The sequence below is a fragment of the Gouania willdenowi genome, chromosome 7, assembly GCF_900634775.1.
Source record: "Gouania willdenowi chromosome 7, fGouWil2.1, whole genome shotgun sequence".
Lineage (NCBI taxonomy): Eukaryota > Metazoa > Chordata > Actinopteri > Blenniiformes > Gobiesocidae > Gouania > Gouania willdenowi.
In genome coordinates, this window is record NC_041050.1 from 18,574,384 (window position 1) to 18,594,722 (window position 20,339).

Here is a 20,339-nt window from a genome sequence, read left to right on the forward strand (position 1 = left end):
AACTTTTCAAATCCAAACGCTCGCTGCCATTGACGTAAAAATATGTAAATTGTGTTTTTCAACAGGGTTGCTAGGAGACAGTGTGACTGAGTTCTCTCATGAATATCAGGCTTGTACTATGATTTAATGACCAACTGGTGCCATGTAGGTGGTAGCAGCACACCTTTGGATGAGAGATTAGCCATGATGGGCAGAGGTCAGAGGAAGAGGAAAGGAGTTTACGAGACAGACAATGGCGCTACGAGAGTTGATAGTGAAGCTCCCAGCAGCTCACAGCAGTGCACACTCGACCAGAGCATGAGTGGAACTAAGTGAACTATTGAGAGTGTGGCGATAATGAGAGAAAACGATCAACAAACTGGGGAAAGCGGTGACACTCGACATGTCTGGGACGAGGAGGAAGTTGCGTGTGTGGAGACTGACGGGGGGAGAGACTTGGAGGACGGCCAAAAACAGTAAGAAATCCATTCAACTGATAGCAAAAAATAATAATTTTGCCATCAGAAGCCTGGTCTCAGTGTTGTTTTTGTCGTTTTATAGAAGGAAACCAATGTTGAGGTGTCCATAAAGCAAAAAAAAAAAAAAAATTGCCTCAAAGTCACTGACAGGTTTTTTTTTAGAAAAAGCCTTTTTTCTCAGCTTTTTGTCAGAAACTGGTGATTTGTGTGAAACTTGCCTATTTAACTGCTGATTAATGAACAACGAAGCAAGCTAGAAACAAAATAAAAATCTGATGAAAGTAGGGAGTCTAGTCTTTCAGAATCAGATTTCAGATTGTCAAAGTATAAACTATTCTAGCCGTTCTGAAAATGGCTGGCAGTGAATGAGTTAATGTCTTTTCACTATATCACTCCGAGCTTCTTCTGTGCTTCCAAATGGCATTGACACATCTCTGCCTCCGTTCACCACTTGGTTGGAGGTAATATAATTATGGTTAATGCTATCAAATTACATCCTGTTCTTGCTTCATATCAGTTGCTTCCTTTAATACAACCCTATTTCCTGTTTCTGACTAAATCCTAACTACACAATACTTCTTTGTAGCCACCAACTCAAATTGCATAACTGCCTGTGTCTTCACATAACATTTAAAGAATAAAAAAATAAAACATATTTTTGTAAAATAATGACCGCTGCAATTTTTTTAAATACATGATCAGTTGATTACATGGAGCAATTGGTTCTTTCCATTCTTATAAAATCAAACTTGGGTTTAAACAGATGTGCGGTTTTATTTGCTTGTGTTTGTAATGTTTTAGTGCTTGTTGGTCTGTGGTTCTTGGGTCCTGTGCGTTTACAATAGCCTCGTCTTGTCAGTGAGTTGGTGATTGAAAAGTGAGTCAGTTTTCCTCTTATTAGTCTTTACATGGGTGCCCCTAATTCTCTGTTTACCTCCGTCCACTACTTTAAGAGTAACTAAACCCCAAACCCACTTTTTTCTGCTGAATACATAAGTATTTGGGTATTTAACGCCGGCTATAACAATTTAATTTTGCTATTGGATTCCCTTTGCTATTGGATTCCCTGTGTCATCAACTGTCACTGTTGGCCCCGCACCTCCTATGAAAGCTGAGAGGCGGGAGGAGTCTTTCATTCAATCAGAGCCCTTGGTGAGCATTGATTGACAGCCTAAATGAGGAAGTGTTCTGTGTGAAGCAGCCTGCTGTAGTGGTGATTTTTTGACTCTATGCTTCTATAAAGATCAGATTCTGCGCTAATCAGAGGGCTCATCAAGCTATGTGTGTATTTACAGACACATGTATGCTATGTATTCATTTTTTGAATTTCCTTCCTAGTGCAGGTCAGCAGAAAGCAGGAGTTTAGTTAGTCTTTAAGGAGTATTGGAACATTTAGTAGGTGCTGATAGATGGTTTACTATGATGTACCTTTCTGTCAATTTTTGGTTAGAATTTTATTCATCTTTGTTTGTACTTTGTTGGTTTTTGTTCTACAATTAAAAAACTTTTTGCTGGAACATCATGCTCAGCTTGCTGCCTCCTCCACTTCATTTGTGCCCTCCATCACCTAACCCCCAATATCCCTTTTGTGGTCCTCTGGATTCAAAAATGCTTTTATCTGTTTTAAATTGTCTTTAAAGCATATATTACAAACTTACTACAGTGTAAATCTTTCCTTCGGGTATATTTTCTGGGGATAACAGACCTTGTTTACAAAAAAAGAAGAAAACATACTTCTGTTTTCCTGTTTTTGAACAGCATAACTTAAAATATTCCATCTGTAAGACATATTGAATTTCTTTAGTCCACCCATCTACCACCGAGTTTCTTTCTCTTATTTGTTTTACATTTTCAAGGTAAATACAATTTGTCATGTCATATCATGGTTGTCCTTTGAGGTAAGAAAGGTTGGACAGTTATTTAGGACACCAATGTTGGTAAACTCCATCTTTACTTGTTATATTCTAGGGCTAGTGACTTAGCTGACATAATCGAGCATTGCTTTTCTCTCAATTCTGGCTTTAAAGGACAACATTTGAGCAGTATTTACTAAAACTTTCAGTCTGATGCATGTTTTTCTGACTACTTTAGACCTTTTTAACTTTCTTTCCCAAACAAAAGACAACCACAACTTTGCAAGGGATGAGCCCAAACTAACCCTATGTCCACAATTTGAATGAGTTAGGCAATCAAACAAAAGTTTCATTTAAAAACATTTTTTAGACTTTTCTTACAGCAGTAGATAGACGAGCTGCAAGGGTCATCTCCAAGTTTCCTTTGAGTCCAACCAGTGCAGGAACCAGGATAAAAACTTCTGTAATGACCTTGAAAACCTCCCAGTGCTGGAAAAACAGCAGAAAAGCAGAAAGGCAGGGGAATTATATTAGTGCACTGACCATACATGAACGATATATTTCACATTTAAACAAACATATTCGTCTTCTGCATGTTTTTAGTTGTACTCTCTGAACCAGAGTTCAATAACTTCATCATATATTCTAGTCCAACCCAGTAGCCTACTTATCTTCTTTCAACATCTTTGAGCATCATCTGATGCCACACGGCAAAGGTTCAGTGAGTTGAACAGACGCTCAGTTCAGACACTACCTTGAGTTTTACGGACTAACATTAAAGAAACATTACTGCATATACAAGACGAGTGGACAAATTAAGAGCCGAATCATGTCAGAGACCAAAGAGGATGGAGGCAGTCAGCAAAAGAAGTAGAGCACAAGTACAGGCTCACTTCAGCGGAAAGTTCATTCAGGGCCACAATACAAGACATTGCCAATTCTACAGTGTTATTCTGGCTTTTCCAGTCAAATATGTAGATATATCCTAATTATATACATATCCATACATACATACATATATCTACAGTATATCTCTGGGCAGAAATATGTACACATCCATATATTTATGTACATTAGTATGTACTACATATAAATCCAACTGAGAACATATGGGGATGAAAGGCAAAAAAAGTCAACAAAAACGGACATCAGTTCCAGACAGTGAAAGGTTTTCATGAAGCAGTCTTCCCCACTAGCCTTCTGGAAACACTTGCAGCAAGCATGCCACATTTAAAATAATAAATAAATCAACAAAAATGGTGGCGCCAATAATTACTGAGTTTTGGTTCAGCTGTGCCACTTTTTCTCTCAAAAGACAGCACATGTGGATGCTCGAGTCAAAACCTTGTTTTCGGCTTTTACTGCAATTTACATTTTTATGCGGCACATCAAAAGTTTTAAACTCAAACTATCTCAAAACATGAGAGCCGTTGTGCTTCTTCTTGCAAACTGATTCTTCTCTATCTTATTTTTAAAAATCTTTGCAATCCATGTCCTTTGCCATGGCTGCTCTGATTTCAAAATAAAAATAACCATTAGTACTATACTATATATCATGGGTTCTCAAACATTTTTGGCTCAAGTACCCCCTTTCTCTTATTTCTGAATCCAAGTACCCCCTTTGTCCGACTGCAACATTTTGCTTAGAAAACTATTTTAAAAACAAGTATAGAGCATAATGATGGAATGAACAAGTGATAATACACATCTTAAAGAATCTTATTTTGTAAATAAGTGGAAAGAAACTATATATTTAGTTTATATATATATGCCTACTGCATTTTAGTTGAACTAGATTAATATTTCACAAAATTAATGTATAGAAATACAGTTGTTTAAGATTGTGTTTTAATTAAAAAACACAATATTAGGCAACCTCCTTTGAACTCCAGGCGACCCAACATGGGGTCCAAATCCCAAGGTTCTCGCTTAGGGGTGGGACCCTCTGGGTACCTCACGATACGATAAGCGATACAAAGCTCACAATAACGATTATCTCACGATACTGCGATTATCAATATATTGGTCAGAAATCAATCTACGATAATCTATGACATAACAAGAAAAAAAAAGTTTAAGTGAAAAAATAAAATTTTTATTTTATATCTCTGAAAGACAATAAATTGAAAAAGTGTCCTATGAACAATGACACTATTTTAGTGCAACATTTCTGTAAATAAGTGTCAACATACCAATATAATTATTAATAAGTATCTCCAATAGTGCTTTCTGTAAACAAAAAATAGGATACTTCTGACCAGTGACACCATTACAGTGCAAGATTTCAGTAAACAATATATCGGTTCCTTTAACAAACAGTGACAACATTTCTGTGAAGATGTACCTGCACATTTTAGTGAAAAAGCAGAAAAGGTTTTGAAAAAAAAATTAAAAAAACTTAAAAAATTAAATAAAATTAATTAATTAATTAATTAATTAATCAAAAAAAATAGATACTTAGCGGGAGCATATCGATAATCGATCGTGCGGAAAAATATTGTGATATATCGCCGTATCGAGATATTGTCACACTCATTCTCGTTAGCTCTCTCTCTCTCACACCCCCTGTAGTTCCATCACATGCCCCTAGGGGTACACATACCCCCATTTCAGAAACACTGCTATAAATTAATCTAAACAATATTTACAATCTAATTTTATACCACGTATGAGACTCTACTGTGTATTAAATAACATTTGGTGGATAAAGGTATTGCAGTGCCAGATTGCCAACAATTGGGCAACAGTGTGGCCATATGTGTTAACAAAAGTTGTCAATGCCTGTTTTAAGAATAAAATAGATTAAAATACTTATTGTTTCTCTTAAATTTTTTAAGACAATTAGTATAAACAAAGAGTTTTTGACCATGGCGCTTTTTCCCTTTTACGCCGTTTGCAAACATTTATTGACCATGCACTAATTGTCCATGAGAGGTGATGGTACAACAGCAGCCAGCTAATGCTCCCACAGTGCAGCAGCATGTATATATGTGTGCTTCTATTTATAGTTGGTTCTCTCAGCTCCTTGACTGGTATGTCTGGCTGATGGCTGTCAAACGGAGAGGCTATCTTGGGACATGCTCCTCTTCTATGACACTGCTCGGAGTGATGGGCTAGACAACAACATATCCTAAATCTGGGATTTACCCCCTTCACTCAGTACGAAAAAATCTTTGAACAATACGGTCTTTAAAATGCTTTAAACAATTAGGTGTTTTTTTTTTTACAGTAACTTTGTTTTGCTACTAGGTCAAAATTAAAAAGAAAAGTAGTGAAGTTATTATTTTCAATAATAATACTATTTGACTTTTAAAAGTCTATAAAAATACAACTTTCCATCAGTCTTGACCTGTGCTTTCTAACTACTGTATATGTGAGCAGAAGCATGCCCAATGCTTTAAAAAACATTTAATTTTCTTTTACTCAACACATATAATAACAATTCCATCTATGAATTTGTTTCATTTCTCCTGGTTTAAATTGACATTTAGAACTATCTTACCCATGTAATCACATCCCAAGACATTGCAGTGTTAAAAGTCCCAAAACTTAATATCCTGCATATCACAAAAGGTCAGAATCAGTGTGAGCCTTACTTTACTTGTGAATATAAATTAATTTTATAAGCCGAGATCATTTCGGGATTTTCCACTGTTATCCCACATCTAGTTGTGTAATGGTTTTTCAATCAATATTCTAGTATATTATGTACATTCACACAAATTTCAGATGCATTCATTAATCAGTGTCTCAGTGACAAACTGTTTAAGTGAGGCGAGCCCACTCAACCACTTACTCATCAATCAAAAAGATTGATTAACATACCTAAATGACATAAACATTTAAACGGAGCTCTGAAAGCTTGTTCTGACTTCCTACTTAAACCATTCTTTTATTAAGGTAATCCTAATGCTGTTGGTTTTATTACACAGGAACAAGACAATACAACTTTTTTCTCATCATCCTGCAGCCAAAATTTTCAGTTTCATTTGGTGATAGTTAGCTGCTGTGATAGTTAGCTGTTGTGATAGTTAACTGCTTTCATAGTTAGCTACTGTTATAGTTAGTTGATGTGATAGTTAGCTCCAGGTATAGTAAACTGCTGTGATAGTTAGCTGCTGTGATTGTTAGCTGCGGGGGACGATGGAGCCGCTTTCGTTCCGTGAGTACCGCAAGATGGCTGCATCTACAGACGGTGGAGACGGTGCTCCTCACCTGCCATCAGAGAAAAATATTTTGTTACTAAACGCCAACAAAAAAAATTACCAAACTACGGGAAGAGATTTGTCGCCTTTCTAACGAGCTAAAAAAGAAAGATGAATTACTCACCAAGTATACGGTCACTGTTTACAGCAATCAGTATCGCTGTCACCCTTCATCCAAAATATCCCACAGTTCCCTGGGAGAATCCGGGTCCAGGACTGTCCTGTTCCACACCACGCCTGCCATTGTGAGTTGAGGTTGTTGACATAGACGACAGAAACGGGGGGAAAACTCAGTCCAATTAAATCGACCGAAACAACCGCCAGGAAAACGCCTCCACCACCACCTGGATTAAATTCCCACCGGCCAAAAACCTCCACTGTAGCCTGTCAAAACCTCCTCAAAGCTGCAGTCCAGAGGCATACTACTGCAGCAGCGCTTCAATGCCAGCTGATGACGGAGGATCACCCACAGACATCAGTGACCAACCGGAGCCGGTAACAGAGACGTTCCCGCAGCTTTCTGTAACCTGAGGACCACCAGTTAACTCTGAGGACTGAAACTCCACCACAGCCAGATGTGATCCACCCGCCGAACATTCCCGGTCAGTATAACAGGCGCACTCTCACTCCTAACACTCTCTTCCCGCAAACTACACTCATTATCGGAAAACTTTACCTTGGATACTGACTTATCATTTAACTCTCATATTAAACAAATCACAAGGACAGCCTTCTTCCACCTCCGTAATATCTCTAAAATCAGGAATATCTTGGCCCAGAGTAGTGTTGTCAAAAAACATGATACTGAATAAAGTATTGATACCAATAAGAGAGTATCGGATACGATACTCACTTGCAAAAGTACCAATACTAACCATGTTCATCTCTTAATATATCTATGGTTCATCTCCAGTTTTTTTCCCTCGCCTGTTTAATTTGACACAACTTCATTCGCTGCTGCAGACACAAACAGACATACGTGCAGCCCCTCCCTTCAGCTGTAGCTGAACACTAATAGGGCCCTATAAATCACGAAATCGACCAATGTAAATGGTAAAACGCAAAAATGGACAGAATCAACATGAAACGCCGTCACTGTGAGGCAAGGAATGTGTTTTCATGGGGAAATGTTCCGGGGAGCGCTTATAAGGTGCACCGCCCTACCCCCTCCTGCCCTGGCTGCATTAAACACTGTCTAAAATTGCCAAAAAACAAATCATCACTGACTCTTAAACACAGAGCCATCAGTGCCCAGAGTTACAGAAGATCTGTGGATAAATGTCTTCTCTTGTTGCGAACAAGACCACGATGCCAGGGATTGTAGAGTCTGAAACATCGAACGGTTAATGGCAACTTCTGATACTATAAAATATTCTGACCCCTCGTGGTGCATCCTTGTTTCAATTTATTTTGTGTAATCAATATGGTCTGGAATGATGTCATCAGGATCATTTAAATTAAGTTTTTATGTGACATAAATAATTGTGACACATTTTTGTTAATTGTTTTTTTTTATTTATTAGTATTTTTTTTGTATTACTGTATATATATTTTTTCTGAAAAAATAAAATAAATATATATATATATTTCTAAAAAAACAGAATTTAAAAAAATGTAAGTGGAAAACATGGACCTTTGAAAAAAATAAAACAGATTTGATAGGGCCCGCGTCATAACACTGAGTTAGCTGATGTTGGCAAGGCTGCAGTCTCTGGTCTTTGGAGAGAGCAGACGTGTTTTCATTTGCTCCGATAACACGACCTTGGCTACAGCTGGCTACAGCTGAACAGCCTGAACAGCCTGAAAAACTGGGCCCAAGACTGAAGGAAAATGGTGAAAAAACCGCAGGGAGGCCCTTCAGAACCCAATTCGGGTTTGGAAGAGGTCAAGGAGATGATACGCGAGGGTCTGCCGAGATAAAGTCGTTGGAAAAGACGCTGGAAAACTCACTGGAAAAATTACAAAGCGAAACAAAGGTACTGAAAGAAAAGAATGAAAGAAATGCTGAAGAGATAAAATTGTTGAACGCGAGGGTTGAACAGCTGGAACAAAAGGAAAGAGAGAAAGATGTCATCATCACAGGCCTAAAGATAAAACCCAGGAGCTACGCGAGTGACGAAGAAACAAAATCGATTGAACAACAGGTCATTGACTACCTGAAGTCGAAGGACATTGTCCTGAACCCTGACAACATCAACTCCTGCCATCTCCTGCCAAAGAAAAATGATAACAGAGCTGTAAAATAACCTTCACGAATATCAAATTCAAAGGAGAAATACTCAAGCAAGGAAATAAACTCAAGGGAACGAAGGTGTACATCAATGAAAACCTGACGAAACAAAATGCAAGCATTGCATGGAAGGCACGCCAAATAAAAAAAGGAGGAAAGATTGTGAAGACGTGGTCAAAAAACTGCAGGATTTACATCCTGGAAGAAGAAGACGGAAAACCAGTTCTCATCAAAACGATGGACAACTTGGGAAAATACGAAGGATCCACCTAAACAACAACATTACTGATGGTAATCATGGATATGGACCCAGATCTATATAAACACTGGAAACAAAACTCAGACTGTGATTATTTTACGGAGACTGAATTAAATGTGGAAACCAAGAGTAAAAAAGGTCTGTCATTTATTCATTTCAATTGCTAGGTGGTGGGGTGATTAAGGATTACATTAAATTTAAATTCAAAGTGTTTATTGTCATATGTGCAGTTAGAAACACGTTTTCTTGTACAATGAAATTACTACCTTGCTTATGAACTAAGATATAATAATGTGTTTATACAAGTTAAATCTAACAGTGGAAAATACAACACTGCCAATAAAACTAACAACAGCAGTTAGAAACACGCTTATGAACTAAGATATATTACATTAAAATACTACCTTGCTTGTGAACTAGGATATAATAATGTGTTTATACAAGTTGGATCTGATCCCATCATCAGACAGTGGAAAATACAACACTGCCAATAGAACTAACAACAGCTGGATTACCCTTGATGTAGAGACAAAACAAGGTGACATTATGGATGAAAAGGGAAAAAACTTCCAAACACCTTCGAAAGAGGAACTGTTCTTGAACTGGAGGAATGCTAACAACGTCTGGCAGGGAACAAGGCCAACACGAACAAAGATAGAGGACAAAACTGACTACAGACGGTTCAGAAGAAATCACGAATGTTTTGACCAGAGAGACATGTAAACCCATGTAAATTTGCGATGGTAAAACAGGGGACGGGACCCGGATAAGCAAACTGCTTCTCTCGTCTCCTTTTTCGGCATGTACAAAAAAGAAAAAAAAAAAAAAAAAGTGAATAACCATGTCGGAAATAAACTGAATAAATAAATAAATAAATAAATAAATAAATAAATAAATAAATAAAATAATGGCTAGTGCTGCTGCTGGGGGGCCTGCGCAAGCAGTTTTAGTCAAAAATGAGAAGGGAAAATTTGCTAAATTTTGTTATACTTTCTCAAAAAAGTGTAATAGTTTTTGTTGTTTACAAGTGTTGCTAAATGTTGCACTACATTTCACTTAATTTAAAAATACTTTGTATATTGTTCATAGTTTGTATTCTCAGCTTTATTAAAGGAAATAATGCTTCTAAACTTTTGACTTTTTTTGTTCAGTGGTATCAAAAATGGCATTGAGTATTGAGCTTTTCCCTGAGTATCGATATCGAGTTTGAAATTCTAGTATCGGGACGACCCTAGCCCAGAATGATGCTGAAAAACTAATCCATGCATTTGTTACATCTAGATTAGATTATTGTAACTCCATACTGTCAGGATGTCCCAGTAACTCACTAAAAAGTCTCCAGTTAATTCAGAATGCTGCCGCTAGAATACCCGCGGCTCAACTAGTCTGGAACACCCAGATAGACAGATCATTGGTTCATGGCTCATCTTGTCTGGGACACTTGGATGGACTATCCTTCTATTCAATTCTGTTTGCCCTACTGTTCACTAACCCAACCAGTCGAAGGGGATGGCTGCCACCTCTGAACCTGGTTCCGCTGGAGATTTCTTCCTATGTATAGAGGTAGTTTTTTTCTTCCCTGTCGCTAAATGCTTGTTCATGTGGATCTTGTTGGGTTCTTTCTTTCTTACTATGGACTCTATTTTTTTGTTGAGTGCTTTCAGATTACTTTGTTGTAATTTTGCGCAACATAAATAAAGTTGAATTGAATCAGAATGAATTAAAGCAGAACTAAGAAACTTGCGCTTAGGTCCCTTTTGGTTGTCACTGTTATAAAAATTCTGCACCCCCCGCCGCCTGCCCAACCCAACCCCGTCAGCTTTCCAAGACGGAAGCAATTTAAAAAGCCCTAACTTAAATAGTTTTGGACAATGATGTGGACTTTACCAATTGTTCTAGTCAATTTGTCTCAATTCTCCATCTATGGTTGAAAGACAGAAAAGTTACTATTTCATATAACATAGGATGTTCATACTTGTATGAGGTCCATTACAATACCAGCTGAGACCATTCCAAGTCCTGACACCAGGTATGGGACAATAATCTGTGCAGCAATAAGCCAAGAGCTTTCAGGGAGAAATCCATGTTCTGATCGAATCAACTTCCATGACACACCCCGAAGCTTCTTCCCCTGGTAACAAAGCTCCACCTCCAGCCGAGTCACCACCATGTTTCAAGTACTTCGTTGAGGTATTTATTTAAATACCAGGGTTATACGAAGAAACTTAAGATGGGTCTACATAAACTTGCATTGTTTTTTGCCTGCCCTTGGTGAAGAGAAAAGCAATCTTTTAGTTGTTGGCATAAACACCTCAGGGGTGAATTATGGAAGCAGTCACAGTCACAAAGGCCTTGTTAAAAAAAACTGTGTTGCAGGATTGTTTTAAAGTACCTGTTTCCTCTATTATTAATAGGGGGATTTTTTTTTTTAAAGAGAACTGCATATGAAGGTAATTCCGCAGCACTGCAAATAAGGTGTTTTCTACAGCCTTGGGAAAGTCACGGGTAACTCCTTTGACTTTGACTTGAAGGTAACAGAGCATAGCATCTTTGTCCCAGTGGTGAGTCAGCAGTGATGTAGTGTTCATTTGTCAGCAGCAATGGGAAACAAAATCAGGATCATTTCTGATCCATTGGTGCTCATGCTTCACATCTGCCTACCTATTCTTCTTAGTTTCTGTCCATGTAATTTCTAGGCAGGGTAAAAAAAAAAAAAAAAACCTATGGGCAGCAGCATATGAAGGCAGAGTGCAAGTTCTCTCAAAGAGACTGAACTAAAATACAGAGAATCAAGAAATCCACTTCTGGTCACGATGATCCAGAAACAAAATAATTCAATTTGTTTGGTTAACCCAGTCATTCAATCCAACCCGAGTAAAACAGAGCTGTATCCTTGACATTGTGTGAAGAAAAGCAGAAAAAAATAATTCAAGACTGTCCAAATGCATCAGGGTCATCAAAAAAATATTAAACTCGTCAGAGTCCTCTCCTTTTTAGCCATGTTCACGAAAAAAGTCCTCCTTCCCTGCTGTCAGTATCAGGGTAGTCGGGGTCCCTCTGTCTGGCTCTGCTGTGACGTAGAATGGAAGAATACCCTCTGTCTGCTCCTCTGAACAAACTCAGGAGAGAGATTACCAGCGTGCCACTTCACCAATCTCTCCTGCTTTTTCATTCTGCGTGTGCTTATTCATCCCCCTCCCACCTTTGCTGCTACCATGTGGCATCTTGCTCTACATCTGACGTGTCAGTGCACGACTTCTGTATCCTGAGTCATTTCCCCATCCATACTATTGGTCCAGTTGCTGTAGTTGTAGCACAATCTTGTATGTGATGTATGCTGAGCACTGTGTATCACAGTTTTAATGGGGGTTGCAAAATGAAACCATTCATCACACAGATGGAGATTGATATTCCTATTCCTATTAGATATTAAAATAACACTAGCATGAATGCATTTAAAAAACCTTCAATCACAAAGGGTTGGAACTTTTTTAATTTGAATCCCTAAAAATGTCTACTGCTTACACATAAAATACTTTACATTATCAAATGTATGAGTGGGGTCAAGTTAAACATTGTTAAACATTGTTTCATTGTATTATTTTATATTATGCATTGTTGGAAAGTCAGTGCAAAACAAATATTTTTAAATTTCTATTTGAGTTATTCATTGAAGCCTTAATATCAATTTATACAATTGCAATGTTTTAATTCTAGTGAGCTTAGCACACATTTAGAGCCATAAATGCAAAGGGAATAATTATTTCAATGATGTTTTTTTTTTTCTTCAGTGTTTCAGTTTTTGGCCATTGTTTTCTTTTTTCATTTCGGTGCATCCCTAGCCAGTTTTTGCAGCACAATCTAGTTGGAGGACAGTACGGAACACCATGCGCTACGATAAGGGATTAAAAAACGAACTTTGCTTCATGGAAGAAGGTGTTTTGCAGTGTTCAATGCCAGTGTTCATGTTTTAAACATGCGTTTTCACCACACAGGGGGCCTGTAAGTGCACAGTGCAGTGTTTGTGTGGCTCAATTGTGTCAGCCTGTAGTGAACAAGCAAAACTTCAAAATTACATTTCTTAAAGTATTTCATTATGTTTCAGCTTCATGCACAATGACCTCAGTAGCCTGTGCATAGGAAAGCTCACAGTTAACGGTAAAAACAGATAACGTAAAGGAGTGATTATTGTTTGAGAGTCAACATTGTGGCACTGGGCACCACCATGTTCCAGGCCAGAGCCACTCCCCGGGCTGTGTGGCCAAGCCAAACCAAGTCACAAAAACACGCACAAACCGAACACGCTTACACCAACACCCCACGCTGCACTCACTGCAACACATAAAGGAAACATCACACTGCTCCTCTCCCTAACAGCTCCACGCCGTAAAGCCTGTGCTATACAGCAAAAAGAACAAAGAGTTATCAATCAATCTTTATTTATTTGTAAAAAGCACTTTTCATACAAAGAAATTGCAGCTGAAAGTGCTTTTACAAAGTTCAAAATACACCAAACCTGCACAAACCCCATCCACCACACAGAGACACACAAGTTCAAATAAGGACAATGGCACATGGCCGGGTACAGAGGATGTTGGTAAGGAGCATAGACCGTAAAAAGAATGGAATTGACAGGCTCCTCCAAAAGAGAAGCTGCAGTATAGGTCATAAACCCCGCCTCCTCAATGTTAACAAATGGGATTTGGGTCAAACTAAAAAGTTAAAATACTCGACACATAATTTTTTTCCAAACCTAAACTCTGCGGTGATCATTCAAGTACAAATTTTTCTGTGAAGTCTGTTTTAAATACGTTATTTGAGGTTGAGATACGGGATTTGACGTCATATATTACGATTGGGCAGTATGCTCTAACGGGCAGGGCGTGTTATCAGGGCTCCTCCCGCAGGACCCTACTGCGCAGACACTGGCTCCAAATGACGTCAAATTTGCAAGACGGCTATATTTTGGCTTCAAACACGTTGAGTGGGAACTATGGAGGACAGTCTATGGTAAGGAGACATCACATGGAGCAAATCAGTCTGTCCTTCATACTAAAGTAAGTAAAGCGAGCAATCTATGTTCTATGTCTTATCCATCCCAAATCCAGCATACGTATAGATGAATTTCGGCAATGTGCATTTCTACTGCTGCTGATTAGAAAGGCAGTCATCCAGGAGCTTAATGGTGCTTTCACACATGCCTCTTTGCTCCGCACTAGACTCCGCACCTCACTCCCTTCCGTATTTCTTCCACATTATTTATTTATTTTACTCATCTCTGTTATCCCAAACTGTTCACTTGATTAGCGATGGCTTCTCATTTGACTGCTCTGTTTTATCTGCATATATATTATATCTTCACATATTACACATCCTTACAGGTAAATTACCGGTAACATGATGGCTCTGAGCGCTGACAGATGGAGATGGAGCGGAGTCACCTCTGTGTTTATGTAGAGCATTAGCACAGGTTGTGGCATCATGTGATTATGGGTTATTTTGAATGATTATAAATTACATTTCTGCTGGGATTGTTTTAGGATTTCCTTTGGAAAATATAGCAAGAAAAACCAAATATAGGACGTGACGGCACGACTGTCATTAGTGACAGGGCAGTGCCACATCGTCATCGTTGGAGGTTGAAGTATTCTGTCCAATCGGTGACCGACCATTTCACCTGCGTGACGTTGTTCAGAAAGTTTGGTGCGCTTGGCAAATAGAATGTGCGAAAGCGGACCGGACCAAATGAAAATGCAACAATTTTACAGATTCAACGCCTGAATCGCACCAAGTCCACCGGACTATATGTGTGAAAGCACCCTCAGTTATCTCTGCAGCTAAATGTTAAAGCAGGGACGGGTAATGGCAGCGGAGCTTGGATCAAACCCTGCAGGGGTTCAACGCCCAGGCTGCAGCCCAGCAGGAACAAAATACACTTGTGAGATGTGACTGGCCCACAAATAAAAAGGGAAAACATTAGAGACAGGAGACATGGCACCTGCTTATTCATGCTGAGAAAAAAACAAACAGACTGATAAAAGAAGGAATACACCTATCAGGGATGAGGTATAGTCCAACCTTGACACAACTAAGTCAGAAAAATGCAGTGCAGAGGAAAGACAGGCTGACCGCATTGGGGCACCTGAAATTAATTAGCTTTGATGTGTAAAATAACAGATAGTCCAGTATGTAAATATTTACAATGTCTTTTGCTCCTTCTTTAGATTGTTCTTCCTTCCACTGAAAGAAGGCAAAAAAGAAAGAAAGAAAAAGAAAATAGGCAACAGTCTAATAGTAATATACCAGAAAACAAGTACTGTATTGTTCAGGCTATAAAACCCACAGCTGTATTGGCCACATTCCAAGATTTTTGCAATTTTCCAAGAAAAATCCAAGTAAAGGCTGCTTTGCACATAGGTCGCACTCTATTGGCTGATGAGGGTGCCCTTCAAATAACTCGGCCAATCAGAACAGGCAGGTTCTGTGTTAATAGAGATTTCCTTGTATTTCTGTGTATTTTGATTAGTTTCTATCTCCACATGAACTCACCTCCTCCCAGCCCGACGTCTGCATATCAGTTTATTTCTAACTTTTTATAGTCAGTTTTTCTGTAACCAGACTAATGCACTGCTCTGACATGGTGATTTGGTAACTTTATAGTGTTTAATGTTCTTTTCTATTACAAACTGGCTGATTTTACTATATCCAGGCTGTTCTGATGCTCCGCCCCCTCTTCGTCCAACAGTTTTCCCCTTATGTGAGCTTCTCTATCAGCCTCAGAGTCCAGCAGCACCGATCGCTCCTGAACAAACCTAATGTGGTGATTTGGCAAATTTATGCAATTTATTATTGCCTACTATTACAAACTGGCTGATTTTTTACTGTATCCAGGCTGTTGCAGTGCTCTCTCTTTCTATCTGTCAGTTACGTGAGCTTCTCTATCAGCCTCAGAGCTGCAATCGCTCCTGATAAACCTAATGTGGTGGTTTTGCAACTTTATGCCATTTTTTTTGTTTTTTAAAAGCTGCCTGGAATATCAAACCAGTCAATGATTCCTTTTCAATACAACACAATTGACTGGACTTACCTGGACGCTGTGCAGGACCATGCCGGCCATCACCATGCCCATCCCAGCCAGCAGGTAAGGAAAAATCACCTGAAGACAGATGGCTAGGGATGACTCTTCCTGTACCTTAGCAACTGACACTTTGGGCCTCTCTTCCACTGGCTTTTTGGGAGGAGGATGAAGCACTGTGGGTACGAGGTGGTCATTTTGATTTTGTAATGTGTCTCCTGGCCCAGCACTCCGACTCTTATTTGGGCCTTTTCCCTTTGAGCGAGACCTTTTGGCCTTTACTCTCTGCCGGGGCTGTTGGGAAGATTTATCCTCACTGGGCATGATGGAGAAGGTTCGCTGTGACAGACAGCACTGTAATAAACTAACTGGTAGGATGGAAAACAGGAGGGCATTGGGGTCAAGTCCTTAATTTTTATCTTCTTGACCTATGAAAGCAAAACAAAAGAACACTTTAACAAATTTGATTTATAGTTAGCAAAACAATATTGCATCACAATCCTAAGTGTGCCAGACAGTATGTTGGTGTTAGCTTGTGATTTTCAGGAAACCTGCCTTGAGTGATAGCATGGGATAGCCTCTAACACCCCACGAACAAAAAAGAACATTGGAGATATAGATTTTTTGTGATTGTATCTCTTAATGAACACATTATAGACCCACTGCCCTGAACTGTGTAAGTGTAATTATGAAAAGTATAATGTTAATAAATATTTCCCTATTTTGAAAACATTGTACTGTTCTAGCTCTGTTATTTCTTATTCTTGTTTTTTTTTTTATTATTAAGCTGTATATATAAACCATGTGAGAGCATCACCATTATCCTTATTATAATTCCTAATGATCTTTAAATGATAGCTACTTGCACAATTACATTATGATTTCTTATCTACTCTAATAGCAATAACTCATTTACATAATTATGAGGGATTTGTAATGATAACACCTCTGGTTCAATACTTTAAACTTGTGAAAATTATGTTACAATGTGTTGAGCAATCCCTCCATCCTTCGTAGACTTAACTGAGCGAACCGGATTCAACTGAAATAATGTGATACATTTTCAGTGATTAAAAAAATAAATAAACATATCACTGCAAACACGGTGACAGATGCACGCTACCAGCAACAATTATCAACTGGAAACTGGACTAAAGCTAACTAAGCTAAGCGAAGTAAAATGTACACGGCTTACTGCCATCAAACCATGCAGAGCCACTGATTTATATCATGGTGAAATTAAACATTTGTATGGAAGGATAAAAGCTAACATGTGCACGAGTGAAATAAATGTCTATCCTAAAAAAATGTCACTATTCATTCGGGATGTAACGATTCACTCAACTCCCGATACGATTCGATTCACGATACTGGGTTCACAATACGATTCTCTTACGGTTTATTTTACAAAATGGAAATGTAGACAAATATTCCTTAATTTTCTGGGGGAAAAAAAACTAGAAAAAACTGTACTATTGTCCTTTTATATTTAATTGTCAAAAAAATCCCTTGATAAACTATTCAAAACAATGCAATTTAACTAAAAATAAATCTTGAATGAAATAAATAAAGGAATAATACGAATGAAGAAGAAGCCTATTAATTTAAATTCCGGTTCTATGGTAAACAATGCAAAACTACATAACAGTTCCTTTTCTTTTTAAAAGTGCAACTGAAAATGAATCTAAACTTTTAGATGAGGATATATAGCACCCTCTGCTGTTTAAAAAAGGACTGCAATTAAATTTTCAGAGCTGTGAATGAGATGTGAATTGTGACACCTATGAATCGATTTTTAACTGCCTTATGATTAATCGTTACATCTCTACTATTCATCCATCCCAACTTGTGAAACGCAATTGTTTTATAAATTATATTTCACGTGATCACAGACAAAGCTGGTCCCATTAGACAGTAATGTAACTATTGTGATTATAACACCTAAATATTCTGTTAATGCTGCTCTCAGTAATTATTGATTAAATCATCAAGTCTGATCTGGTTTAATTAGAGGAAATCAGAAAAATATATAAATTGACCATAACTTATGTCACGTATTACCAGATATAAAATAAACAAGATACAGCAGCAGTGGTTGACATTAAACAGTAAAAACAGTAATAGTAATTTTTACTTTTCATGTGCTTTTTTGTTTGTTTAGTTTTTTTAGGAGACTAATTTTATTATTATAGGAAATAAATGCCAAAAATGCCCCCATAATATTTTCTTAATACTGTAAATATAAATACCCTGCTGTTCATTTCACTTCAGATATGTTAGTTCTACCTCAGATGTGCACTGAATATCATTATTATTTACAAACCTAAACAGCACACTTTTTTTTTGCTATATATATTTTATTGAGGTTTTATTTTTCTTTCATAGTTTTCTTAACCTCTTTTTAAATGTTAAAGATTTTGATTGCCTTTTTTCTTTTGGTCCTTATTTTGAATAGGTAAAAAAATATTAATAAAAATAATTATCATTATCGACCAATATGAAACACTTATATCGTGATACACTTTTCAGGCATATCGCCCCGCACTTGTAGATTATTACATACATTTGAAAGTTCTGCCACCAAATAGAAAAGCTGTGCCTGACACAGATGACATTTATACATAAACATACACACTGTACATGCCCTGCAAGACTGTATTAAATGACACACAGCTAGACTTACCACAGACAAGTGCTTTTGTCGTATGTGGAGCTAGTAAACGAGCCGCGTGCCAATATATGCATTGTTTCTAAACCGATCCAAAAAAAAAAGGCGATATGAAGACTTAAATAAAAACGAAAAAAAACATTATAATACACACATCACCACCGGGATGTAAATTCAATGTTAAAAGCTAGCCTATTTCCTCCCTCTACAGTTTCAGACTAATAAAAAAAACAAGTGAAACTCATCTATTTCCAGCGCTCTCTCCAAGGGAGCCGCCATGTTTAGTATCCCATAATAACATAGGAAGGCGCTTCCTGATTGGATAGACGGTGACAAAAAGTCCCGCCCACATGATGAGCAGTTTTCTCCATCTGAGTTACTTTAAACTGACTTCAAGAGGACCTAAAAGGGAAGTAAGTACTACTAATTAATACTACTCTTAACGTTCTGAAATTTAGAGAATTTTGGCAAGGTTACATTTAAGAATACACACACGCACACGCACACACAAAATAAATAATAACATAATAAATCTTCTTTCTGGAGCCAATTGCTAAAACAATAAATTCAATTAAATTCCACGCAGCCCTAATAAAAATAAATGATTTAAAATAAATGTATTAAAAGACAGGAAGGTGTGTTGCAAGGTGCAAATGCAGTTTCCGGTGAGTTTATTATACATGATTTAGAGACTGTGAGACAAAGAACCCAGAATAAACCAATGCAGACACAGTAAGAACATATGGAAACTCAACAAATGAAAGGATCCAAGTTCAACACAGCAGTTGATTCCGGGGCCTAGACATAACTGGGGCAAGTAGCTTCCAGACTCACATGCTGCTACTCTATTGGGTTTCACACAACCCAACAAACTCCACACACACATGCACACTCTCACACACGCACAAACACAATTTTGCTTTTTGTGTTTCAGTCTGATTTAACGTTCTTACCTCTGTCTTCAACTGCAGCAAAGGAAAGTCTCCAGAACTAAATTGAGAACCAAGCAGACAATAATAACTCTGTGTATGCCTGCTATGTGTGTGTGTGTGTGTGTGTGTGTGTGTGTGTGTGTGTGTGTGTGTGTGTGTGTGTGTGTGTGTGTGTGTGTGTGTGTGTGTGTGTGGAAAGGGGGCATCACAGGGACAAGATTATGTTTCAAGGCGTTTGCAAAAAGGCATAGCCCCTGCATCCTCCTATTTTCTGTCAGTTTATATGTTGTTGGATTACATAAAAAAACACAACATAAGACATAATACACATTACAATGAATCTATTATTATTTTTTTATTTTTATAAAAATACACCTATGATATAACTTCTCTGAAAGTTAAAATCAAACATCCTGTTGGACGTAAAATGACACCACACGTGCATGCTAAAGCTTTTAAAGGTCTTGTTACTCCCATGGTCTTATGCGAGTAATGTAATGGCTCTAAATGGATTCCTGGCTTGCTTGCCTTGTGGACAGTAGAGAAACTAAGAAGAAGAAGATGGTACAGAGATGATTTCAGAGGAGATGGTTATTTAGCTAAAGTAATTTAGCCAACATGATCTTTGTGTTTAGCCCAGAGAGGAGCAGTGATCTCAG

General features: G+C 37.9%; 1 protein-coding gene across 5 annotated transcripts in view; it reads right to left on the reverse strand.

The window, feature by feature from the left end:
* LOC114467500 (solute carrier family 41 member 3-like) overlaps positions 1-19,806 on the reverse strand; it is a 47,352-nt gene extending 27,546 nt beyond the window's left edge. For 2 of the 5 annotated variants that reach the window (XM_028453841.1, XM_028453843.1), the window contains exons 1-3: positions 18,764-19,030; positions 16,093-16,508; positions 2,693-2,800 (exon numbers count right to left, since the gene is read on the reverse strand). In XM_028453841.1, the coding sequence (XP_028309642.1) occupies positions 2,693-2,800; positions 16,093-16,404 (420 nt within the window). In that variant the 5' untranslated portion in view covers positions 16,405-16,508; positions 18,764-19,030. Of the gene's footprint in view, positions 1-2,692; positions 2,801-10,980; positions 12,109-16,092; positions 16,509-18,763; positions 19,031-19,701 lie in introns of those variants that run through there. The other 3 variants (XM_028453842.1, XM_028453844.1, XM_028453845.1) reach the window with 3 other exon arrangements.
* Positions 19,807-20,339: the final 533 nt, after the last annotated feature.